Below are 11,999 nucleotides of genomic sequence, written 5' to 3'. Positions count from 1 at the left end.
ATGATAAAGTCTACTGTCAGCACAGGGACATCTACTGGAGCATTTTACCAATCTCTGTTTTTGAAACTGTTCAGAGAACTGCCTCCTGGGCCTGCTGACCACAGGTAATGAAGTGAACAGTGGCCACAAAGTGAGCCTTAACCTTGCCCATTCACATTCTCCATACATATTTAGAACTCGGGTATTTAAAAGACAACTTTGTTTTGTTAAAATAAAAATCTCAAACATACGGAAAAGTTGCAAGATGTACAGATATTTTTCTAAGCCATATGAGAGTAAGCTACCACACAATGATCCAGTATCCCTAGACAATTTAATGTTTATTTTTTTCAAATATATTCTCTGATGATGCAAAATTCAGCCATTAAAATTAGAAAATTAACATAGTCCAGGCGGAGTGGCGCAGGTCTGTAATCCCAACAGTTTGGGAGGCTGAGCCTCAGCAAAAGCAAGGTGCTAAGCAACTCAGTGAGACCCTGTCTCTAAATAAAATACAAAATATGGCTGGGGATGTGGCTCAGGGGTGGAGTGCCCCTGAGTTCAATCCCCGGATATCCTCAACCCCCTCCAAAAGAAAGAAATTTAACACAGATCTATCATTACCAGTTAATATTAAAGCAGGCTCAACCATCATCCCAATGATATGCCTTATCAAAAGGGTCCAGTTCACATTCATTTATTGCATGTCTCTTTATTAGAGCTTAAACTATTTAAGGAAATTTTAAGTTATTCACAGTAAAACAAAACCATACAAGGAAGTATCTGGAGAAAAGTAAGCCTCCTCTCCTCTGTGCTCCCTGGTGGCAATCCTTGTTACCAGTTCATGCTTCCAAACATCCAACATACACAAGCATACATGTGTACATGGTCAAAGAGGGATGTCTATGTCCCTCTAGCTCCAGGCAAAATAAGATCACACACAGAAGTTCCTCCTTGAAGAATATTGAGTGGCTATGAAGAATTTTATTGTGTGCCATCAAGACAAAGGTTAAAACAGTTTCTAAACAAACACATTTCCCCAGATTTTTTAACACAAAAGTCATCATTCACACAGAAAAGATAAAAATTCTTCAGTTGTCAATGGATTTAACATTTTACCTCTCTTTTATAGACACAAAAGATCCTTTGTCACTTAGGCTTTTTTTTTTTTTTTTTTTTTAACCCAGTGCCTTACACAAGCTAAGCAAGTACTCTACCACTGAGCCATAACCTCAGCCTTCACTTAGTTGTTTTAACTGCTTGGACCATCTTCTAGGTTATTACTTAAATCACAAAATAGTAGTCAGAAAATTGCTTTTAAAATTGTTTTAGTATGTAGTATTCACAAGTAAATTTTCTGTTTTTCTTAATGTTGTATTGTGTACAATAATATACAATTATTATATAGTACATTAGTTTTAATGGTATCCAGATGAAAAATTCAAAATTTATTCTTTAATTGTAAATACAAGGGAAAACCTCTTCCTCGTCGACCTCGCTCCCAAATATTGGGAGTTGAACATAGGGTACTTTGCCAATGAGCTACATTCCCAGCCCTTTTTATTTTTTATTTTGAGACAGAGTCTCAATAAGTTGCAGAAGTTGACCTTGAACTTGCAATTCTCCTGCCTCAGCCTCCTGAATTGCTGGGATTATAGCATGTGCCATCATACCCACCTGCAAAAAAAATGGACCCAAAATGTGAAAACTCTGGTGTGGTTGTTTTATTTCATCTGCTCAATGGACTGAGAAGTCATTTGGCAGTGATATGAGAAAACAAGATGAATAAAGGAAAACAGAGATGAGTGAAGGGGCATTCCTGGGAATATTATAGTTGCTACTCCCTGTCCCTTCCTGAGCACTGCCTTTATATTCTGTGCTATGAGACTCTACAGGTGACTTGTAATAAATATCCATTTCCACATACTTCGACATTTTTGCTTGAGCTAGTGTGAGTTGGTACTGTGGTTTGAATGTGTCATGTGCTAGAATTTTGGTCCCCAGTGTGGCATTGTTCAGGAGGTTGGGTCTTTAAGAGGTGGAGCCTAGTGGGAGGTAATTTGGTCGTTTGGAGGTATTACCTTTGGAAGCGATTAATGCTGTTTTTTGACGGAGTGAGTAAGCTTTCATGAGAGTGAATTGTTATAAAGTGAGGCCACCTGTGTTTTTGGCCTCTTCTGGTTGCAGCCTTTTCTTTCCCCTTCTGCTTATCTATCATGTGTGACCCAACCCAGGGACACCTCACTAAAGACTAAACAGATAAGGCCACTCAATCTTAGACTTTCAACCTCTACAACTGTAACTAAATACATCTCTTTTCTTTACAAGTCACAGAAAATGGACTAATACAGTTGGTTTATGTTATGTGCAACAATTCTAAGGCAATGGATAGGGAAACTGAGGTTCACTCAAACACAAAGAAATGCTAAAGGAACACAACAGTTCCTAGATGGTTTCTGTTACTTCTTGGGTTCTCCAGAACACTAAAATTGTCATAGAACTCCAAGTCCAGATAATAGATCCAAAAGGAGGAACATGTAGATCAGATCATAGTTTCCATAGCTTTTATTTAGTCAATTAATGAGCTCCTATCAGAATAAACCTGTTCCAAGATGGAACTAATAGTATATACCTATAATCCCTGATAGTTGGGAGGCTAATGTGGGAGGATCACTTGAATCAACAAGTTCAAGATCAGCCTGGGAAACACAGCAAGACCCTGTCTCAAAAAAATAAAATAAAAATCCTGCTTCAGTTTTTAGTTATCCTACTTCTAACTAAAATGTCTTTCCTTCCCAACTCTTAGTTTAGTTCGAATTTTTTTCCAAAAAAGTTTTTAATTTAATACATTCTATAGACCACTTCCTGCCTTGCTCATCAGATGAACTTTTTGAAATATGATAAGGTGTATTATTTCCAACTGGTCCGAGTGAAAATATACTAATTAATTTCAGATTTTAGTAAAAAAAAAAAAGGCTCAAAAAACCCATGACAGCTTATGCAAGAGAAATAGCACATGTAGTGATGATAGATAATGATTCAATTTTAATTTTTAAAAATTAATGAAGAGAACTTATAAACCCCAAAGCAGACATTTCTCACAACTTTCCCTAACACAATATAATCTGTTATTCTATTTGCTTTGGCACTGTCACACAATGTGGAGATTCCATCCCCATATTTTGGCAAAATTTGAGTAATGTAGAACCCACACTTAAGGCTGGGCACAGCTTCTCACACTTTTTCATTTTCCCATGTGTCTGATTCTGGCTTGCCTTTGGCAAATGCTCCTTTATAAACTTTTAGAGGAAGGTGATAATGTGAACCCAGAGACGCTGAAAATAGTTTGTAACTACAATGGCAGTAGTGCTTGTAGAATAAAGGGTCCCAACTGCCTTCTAAGGGGGTTTATCTCACTTCTTTTGACTCATGTCCACATCCAGAAATCTGGGAACCATAGAGTACTGAGCATCATATTCCAGCAACTTCAAGTTGCAAACAGTGTGACCGCAATGTAATAGAGTTTCTTTAAGAATATGAAGAAATGATCTGCAATATTCTCAAAATAGATCAAGATAGTTCACAAAGACTATAGCCCAATGCCACACTATAGTTGTCTTTGTATTAATTAAGATATAGATGGAATAGTAAATAACATAGACCTGAGAAAGAGGCTTACACAAGATGGGGTTTGATTTTTCTATCACTATCTTAGAAAAGATAGTTCATGGGCTGGGGCTCAGTGATAGAGTGTCTGCCTTGCACATGTGAGGCACTGGGTTCGATCCTCAGCACCATATAAAAATAAATATATTGTGTCCATATACAACCAAATGTGTGTGTATGTATGTATATGTGTGTGTATATATATATACACACACACATATACATACATACATATAAGACAGTTCATGGATGAAATGGTGATGATGCTCTACAAAGTCTTCACTGACCCAGCTTTTTCCAGTTTACTACTGATAATAGAATGTATAATAGAATAGAAGTAGAATACAACTTTTGTCTTCAGGATCCAAGATGCCTGCTAAAGCTCTAGCTATTGCATTTGTATTCCAGGAAGTAAGAGTCAAAGAAGAGAAGCTAAGAGACAAAATTTGCTAGTATGCTGACTTCAAAGATTTCTAGAAGCTGTCATTTGTTTCTACACCAAGTTGTAAAGGAGAATGGGTAAATCTTCATTTATGGAAAGCACTTTGCTTCACTAAATGAGCCTATTTCTATGGAAGATGGAAAAAAGGAAACAGTGTTTTCATTTATAGACACTTACAGTTCCTTGGGGACCTTTCTCGATCTATCCTGCTCAATGATCCCTTGTACTTTACTTTAGCTTCTGTGCAAAGTTTTCTCTAATTATTATGTAATAATAATCTAATTATTATGTAATCTCTATGTTTGCAAAAAATAAAGATTTAGGTAATCTCAAATAATGGAACATTTACTGTCATATACAGTCATTCTTTGGTATTCCAGAACTCACTACAGATACCAAAATCTATGCATGTTCAAGTCCCTTATAAAAAAATTGTGCAGTATTTGTATATAACCTATACACATCCTCCCATAAAATTTAAATCATCTCCAGATTACTTAGAATACTCTGCAAATGTAAATGCTAAGTAAATAGTTTTTATAATATTATGTAGGGACTAATGACAAAAAAAAAATCTGTACACATTCAGTACAGACCTAATTTTTCTCCAAATATTTTCCATCCACAGTTGGCTGAATCTGAGGATGCAGAGCCCCTGCAGAGAATACGGAGGGCTGACTATAATACATTTTTTAAAGGTAGGGGTAGATTTTCATCAAATGTCAAATGTAGCAGATGTCAATTTCCAAAAATTAGTTAACAATATTGCTGGGCAGATATTGTCTTTCAGAACTTTTGTCACTTCATTAGGGGGTGTGTTTTATATCCTCTCACTTGGAAAGACCTGTTTAACTGCCTCTGCTGATAGAGTATGAATGGCAAAATACTCCAACTTGTGAGATTAGGTCATAAAAAGTGAGAGTTTTCATCACCATTGAAACTCAGCTACCATGATCCCAGCTAACAGCCAGCACAAACTTGCAAGCCCTGTGAAGGCACCACCTTGGATGCAAACCCTCCAGCTCTCAGCAATCACCACAGCTGATGCCAAGGAGAGAATAGGTGAGCCTTCTCCAGGAAGCTCTATACAAATCTTGTAATAATCAATTATCAGGGTTTGTTTTAAGCTGCAAAGTTTTGAAGACTACAAGCAATAGGCAACCAGTAAAGACCCAGTATGGTCCAGGTGACTAATTTATCTTTGTATGCTTGAGTACCAGTGAGGATCCAATCATGAGATAGATAAAATAATTTAAACAGGGAAAGTTCAAAGAGTTATCCATTGTAATGGAATTAGACTAAAAGGATTAACAACTAAGAGGTAACTAGGGAAGACTGAACTCTTAGGAATTGTGAATATAGGAAATCGCCAATTCCCAGGGAAAGGGGAGGGAGGGAGCCAGAAAGGGAGGGAGGGAGGGAGGGAGGGAGAGAAAGAGAGAGAGAGAGAGAGAGAGAGAGAGAGAGAGAGAGAGAGAGAGAGAGAGAGAGAGAGAGAGAGAAAACATGTACAGCTGTGGCCTGCTGGATTGTGGGAAGTTTATTTCTGGGATGCCACACTGCCAAGACTAGCTAGAAATCTGGCTTCTGGAGAGCAAGGACTGTCTTTTCACAGGAGTTGGATAAAGAAAAGCATCTGAGAAAAATGAGTCAAACCAATAGCTGTTTCTTCAAAATTAATAAGTAGAATTAATAACTTTCTATGAAGACTGGTCAAAAAATACATGGCAAAGCCACAATTTACCAATATTAGGAATGAAACGGGGGATATTACCATAGATTCTCAGGATGTTACAAGGATAGAGAACATTGCAAAAAAAAAATCTCATCATTCCATAATTTATATGGAATAATGCCTCCTTACAAGCTATGAAAATTTACTGAATAGATAATCTGAATAGTCCTGCATGTATTGAAGAAACTGGACTTGTATTTAAAAGTTTCCTATTAAGAAAACTTCATGGTTTCACTGGCAATTCTCCCAACATGTAAGTTAGAAATAACACAATTCTGCACATTCTTTTCCAGAAAATTCAAGTATTCATTCCTCTTCTCACTCCATTTTATGAAGTTGTACTTATCCTGATATCAAAACTAGACAAAAAACATTACAAGACTATAGACCAATTTACATTCATGCAAAGTTTGTAGTTTATTCTAAAGTTAAATATAAACCAACCATATGACCCAGAATTCTACTCTTAGTATTTCCCCAAGAAAAGTGCAAACCTATTTCACATACAAGACTGTACATGAATAGCAGCTTTGTAATTGCCCCAAACTGGAAAAAAAAACTTGTTTAATATTGCCTGACGGATGGTAAGTTCCCTTTCCACAGAAAAGGAAACGAAAATCATGTGTAGATGGTTTTAATTATGACCTTCAACTTGCTTATGGCTTATTGTATGTATATCCCTTTGCTTTATAACATTGTCACTTGTTGATTTGGAGTTTGGCCTGTGATTTGCTTTGGCCAACAAGAACAACAGCAAATATGACACTGCGTTATGTAAAAAACGTTCGTGTATTGGGATTTTTGATGTAGTTGAGAACACTCTATCACCATGCGAAGAAGCCTATTATAGGTAATGGGAGAGAGAGAGATCCTTTAGCCAACATGGAGGCATCTCAGTTGAGTGGAATCTAGTTAAGTCTCAGCTGAGCTGACCCTTAATCCTCAGTCAACCCTGATTCTTTTTTTTTTTTTTTTAATACTTTTTTTAGTTGTAGATGGACACAGTATCTTTATTTATTTATTTTTATGTGGTGCTGAGGATTGAATCCAGGACCTCACACATGCAACACAGGCGCTCTACCACTGAGCTACAGCCTCAGCCCAACTATAGATTCTTAATATGTTTGCCTTGTCAAGCGACTGCACTTTGAGGTGTTTGTTAAACAGCAAGTGCTAATAGACACAGTTAATATTAAGTCCATTTAAGTCTCTGATCTGGTGAACCCCAAAGCAAATTCCTTGGGTCTCCTTCCTTCCAAAGAAGTGGTTCCCAACCTTGGCTGCACAATAGAATTACCTGGGAAGCATTAAAAAATATCAATGCCTTCTTTGTATACTCCGGATATTAGGGCTCTATCTGAAGTGTGAGGAGTAAAAATTTGTTCCCATGATGTAGGCTCCCTATTTACCTCTCTTATTGTTTCTCTTGCTGAGAAAAAACTTTTCAGCTTAAGTAAGTCCCATTTATTGATTCTTGTTATTAACTCTTGTGCTATGGGTGTCCTATTAAGGAATTTGGAACCCGACCCCACAATATGTAGATCGGAGCCAAAAAATTAAATAATAAGAAAACAAATAACCCAATCAACAAATGGGCCAAAGACCTGAACAGACACTTCTCAGAGGAGGACATACAATCAATCAACAAGTACATGAAAAAATGCTCACCATCTCTAGCAGTCAGAGAAATGCAAATCAAAACCACCCTAAGATACCATCTCACTCCAGTAAGATTGGCAGCCATTATGAAGTCAAACAACAACAAGTGCTGGCGAGGATGTGGGGAAAAGGGTACTCTTGTACACTGCTGGTGGGACTGCAAACTGGTGCGGCCAATTTGGAAAGCAGTATGGAGATTCCTGGGAAAGCTGGGAATGGAACCACCATTTGACCCAGCTATTGCCCTTCTCGGACTATTCCCTGAAGACCTTAAAAGAGCATATTACAGGGATACTGCCACATTGATGTTCATAGCAGCACAATTCACAATTGCTAGACTGTGGAACCAAACCAGATGCCCTTCTATAGATGAATGGATAAAAAAAATGTGGCATTTATACACCATGGAATATTACGCAGCACTAAAAAACGACAAAATCATGGAATTTGCAGGGAAATGGATGGCACTAGAGCAGATTATGCTTAGTGAAGCTAGCCAATCCCTAAAAAACAAATACCAAATGTCTTCTTTGATATAATGAGAACAACTAAGAACACAGCAGGGAGGAAGAGCAGGAAGAAAAGATCCAACATTAAACAGATACATTAGGTGGGAGGGAAAGGGAGAGAAAAGGGAAATTGCATGGTAATGGAGGGAGACCCTCATTGTTATACAAAATTACACATAAGAGGTTGTGAGGGGAACGGAAAATAAACAAGGAGAGAAATGAAATACAGTAGATGGGGTAGAGAGAGAAGATGGGAGGGGAGGGGAGGGGGGATAGTAGAGGATAGGAAAGGTAGCAGAATACAACAGTTACTAATAGGGCATTATGTAAAAATGTGGATGTGTAACAGATGTGATTCTGCAATCTGTATTTGGGGTAAAAATGGGACTTCATAACCAATTTGAATCTAATGTATGAAACATGATATGTCAAGAGCTTTGTAATGTTTTGAACAACCAATAAAAAAAAAAAAGAATTTACACTCTAAAAAAAAAAATATATCAATGCCTAGAACCTACCAGGATTATTTGGTCTGGGGTGCAGACTGGGCCCCTGAGATTTTTAAGACACACCAAGCAATTCTAATGAACACAATCTAATATTGTCCTACTCTGTAATGAATCTGGAATGAGTATAATCTTCACTTTTCTGCTAGGTAGGTCTTTCTAATGTATTTCCCTCTAAGTAGCAACTATACCCTACATAAAGCTGATCCAGGATTTTCTATGAAATTCTGAGAAACTACAGCTTCACTAGTAGAGTCACCAATTAAGATCCTTTTTAGATGTTACTGTTGATCTACTCTTCATGGTTCCAACAATAAAAAATCCAAAATGTGACCTTCAGAGTCACCAAAACTACCCTCACTTATTCACTGAATTGTTAACAGTGGCAATGTTTAATCCTGAGTTTTATCACCAGCAATAATTTGAGAACTCAATAATTTGAGAATTTTTGGTGTAGTTTATTTAGCAGAATTTGGTATCTGATAAAACTGTTCTCATTTTTTTTCCTACATAAAATATATCAACTCTTTGAGAAAATGAGTCAGGCCTGTGTACATGTTCAACTTATCTATTATAATTCTGTGCCTGACTAGCAAAATGAGATTTTATAATTAAATGTAGTGATTTAAAAACAAAATGTTCAAAAGTAAAAATCCAAAACAAGCCAAACCACCAAAAGGCTCAGTTTAACAGGAACCTTAAAATCAAACTGAGTAATAATCCCTACCCTATGATTAACAATTTAAGGGAACAAAACTTCTTCCTTAAAAAGAATGAAATAAGAAGAATTATTGAACTGTTTATAGACTATACTCAAACATATTAAGATTCATGACTACTCAGTGATGAGAAAAGACTGGGAATTCAAGTATGTATCAAAAGGAATGTTTTATTTGGCTGAATAACCTAACGATGTTTTATAAAAAAACACAATTCTGTTCAGATGCTCTGCATTTTCCTCCCTGTCAGAATGAACAATTAAATGTCCTCTTTTCTCTTCCCTTTCAGAAACCATTTAAATTCTCTCATTATTTTGAAATTGCTCTGACTTCTTATCCTCTCACTCTTTAAAACATATGCTATATTATTAAGTTTGAATTTTTATACCCAAAATGTTAAGTTTACTATTAACCATATGCCTGGCCAAACACCTACTGCCATTTAGAAGGTACCATATTTATAATTTGCTCCAAGTGACTATTTTGGTTTTATTTCCACTTACTTATATATAGCACATTTAATTTTCCTGTTCAAGTGGTCAGTTAATAATTTATAAAACTTAGCCCAGATGAGATCCAAGATTATTAAGGCCTTGAAGGTATGTTTTATTTTAATTTTTTAAAAAATTAAGTTTTCCTTAAACTCTATAGCAGCATATCCACCCTTATAAAGCATTCCAAAAATCTGAAGGACAGACAGAAGAATTTTCTGCTGCTACAAATAGAAAAACCACTGTAGACCTCACGAACATTTCAAAAGCAATTATGAGCAATGAAAACTTGGAACTGCCTTTTCATGGAGTTGTCCTCTTAAAAAGAGTTAAAGCCACATTTTCAGATATTTTTTTCCAGAGAGCAGTTTACTTGAGGTACATAAAGTGAAACAAATCAGTTCTATGCAAAATAATAAAAATATTTTGTGCTTTTATTTATAAATTAATTCCATAAACAAACTACTAAGCATGACAAACAACAAAGCTCTTGGCTTCCATCCTTTATAGCTAGAAAATAAATAATTTTAGTAGCTATCTAAATTTGCCTCCTGCTTTCACAGAAATAAATGTATTATTACATATCCTTATTTTCAAATTGTCCCTAACCTGTGACATGGACTTAAGAGTAGATACCACTTTGTTTTTACACAGAATTGTAAAGTCTTTTAAAAAGAAACTAACTTAGAGTAACTTTCTATTAGTAGGAACTGAACTTCATAAAATATAAAATTGTTATAAATCCTTAATTTAATTAAGATTAATCTGTGGGAATACTGGTACAAATCTGCCACCCACAATTAGGTACAATAATTATGTACAGAGAAAAATTTTAGTATGGTCAGAAAAAGTTTTCATATTCTTGAAAAGCAGTTTCTCAGTATTCATTCTGTTTCTGTATACATCTCCATCCAAAAAGAAACAAGATCATCATTTGACTTTTTGTTTTTTTCTTGCTTGAAACTGTTCTGTTTTGTTTTTTACAGATTTAACCAGCATTGATAAGGCAGGATCAACAGACTTCTTTTGTGATGTCTTTTCAAACTCACTCTCTTTTCTCTTTATTAAAGCCTGAGTGAGTTCTTCTTTTTGTTCTCTTTGCCGGGCTTTCTCCTCAAGAATTTTTTCCATAGCTTTTGTTTTCTTGAAGTTAGGGTCTGAAGGATCCAAATTGAACAAGTGGGAAGTATACATTGCCTGAAACCGTGCATCACTAACATTTACCTGCAAATTCAAAATAAATAAATAAAATAAAAATTAGTAAACAAAAGGCCCAGACATGAGGCCAAATTTAGAAAGGTAGCGTGTTGTTGGTCATATAAAATACACATCTGAGCATTTTGCACTGGTTTATTATAAGAATTTCAGTGAAGTTTTAAGGCCTAACTTTGGACCATAAGGTGAAGGGCTTGTCATTCTTATTGCATAAGGACAATCTACTTGAAAGGGAACTATAGTGGTCCATACACTGGCTTTAAACTACAATGACTACTTTGACTATAGGAATGATACCCCTTGTTTACAGCATGAAATAGATTTCTGTCCAGCATCAATTAGCCAATCAGGATGTATCCTGCTGAGTTTTGTACAAAATTATTACACTCTGAGTACCTTTGAAGAAATTTTTAACTTGGTGTCAAGATAAAGTAGCTACTGAAGATGACTCATGAATCAAGATTTAACAACCTTGATGGGAAGGAATTCACCCCAAGACAAAGATCTAGTAAGATACAAGTCTTAAATTTATCTTCTACCTTTCTATAAAAACATTACAGTTCCACATTTAAGAGTGTATTCTTCACTTCAGCCAGGCTTTTGAGTATTGCCAGGAATAAGGGTGACCAGAAACAGAAACATGAATCTACTTGGAGATGGATCATAGCAAGGTCAGATGTGATACCAAAAACAACAAAGAAAATCTCATGAAAAATATTTTTATGCATGATTATTAATGTGTAAAGGCAGCTCTTATTATAGGAGATTTGACTACAAATCATTACTTGTTTTTTTTTTTTTTTCATTAGAAAATCAATTCACCAACAACTTCAGTGAAACAAATGTAAAACTGACTCATACAAATTGGAGCCTCAAGAGGCCTCCAAGTCCTTCTTAATCAGAAGTTATCTATATACTACCCTCATTCTTTAAAATTTCTCTATCTTCTGGGTCTTTTCTTCTATGTTAATTGTTGGAAATCTTTAAATAGTTAATCTTATTGGCTGTTTGTAAGTTTTCTGTAGAGGGCTCAAAGTCATGCATAAGGACTCTGTGGCCATTAGGATTATGTACTCAG

The 11,999-nt window shown here is 35.7% G+C and overlaps 1 protein-coding gene across 1 annotated transcript in view; it reads right to left on the bottom strand.

Moving 5' to 3' along the window:
- Nucleotides 1-9,834: 9,834 nt before the first annotated feature.
- The window catches only part of Esf1 (ESF1 nucleolar pre-rRNA processing protein), a 74,265-nt gene continuing 72,100 nt past the window's right edge, over nt 9,835-11,999 (bottom strand). The window contains exon 14 of the mRNA XM_026397662.2: nt 9,835-10,930. Coding sequence (XP_026253447.2) covers nt 10,637-10,930 — 294 coding nt within the window. The 3' untranslated portion in view covers nt 9,835-10,636. The remainder of the gene's footprint in view (nt 10,931-11,999) is intronic.

The sequence above is a fragment of the Urocitellus parryii genome, chromosome 6, assembly GCF_045843805.1.
Source record: "Urocitellus parryii isolate mUroPar1 chromosome 6, mUroPar1.hap1, whole genome shotgun sequence".
NCBI lineage: Eukaryota > Metazoa > Chordata > Mammalia > Rodentia > Sciuridae > Urocitellus > Urocitellus parryii.
The sequence above is the reverse complement of the archived record's forward strand: the minus strand, read 5'-3'. Positions and strand labels throughout refer to the sequence as shown.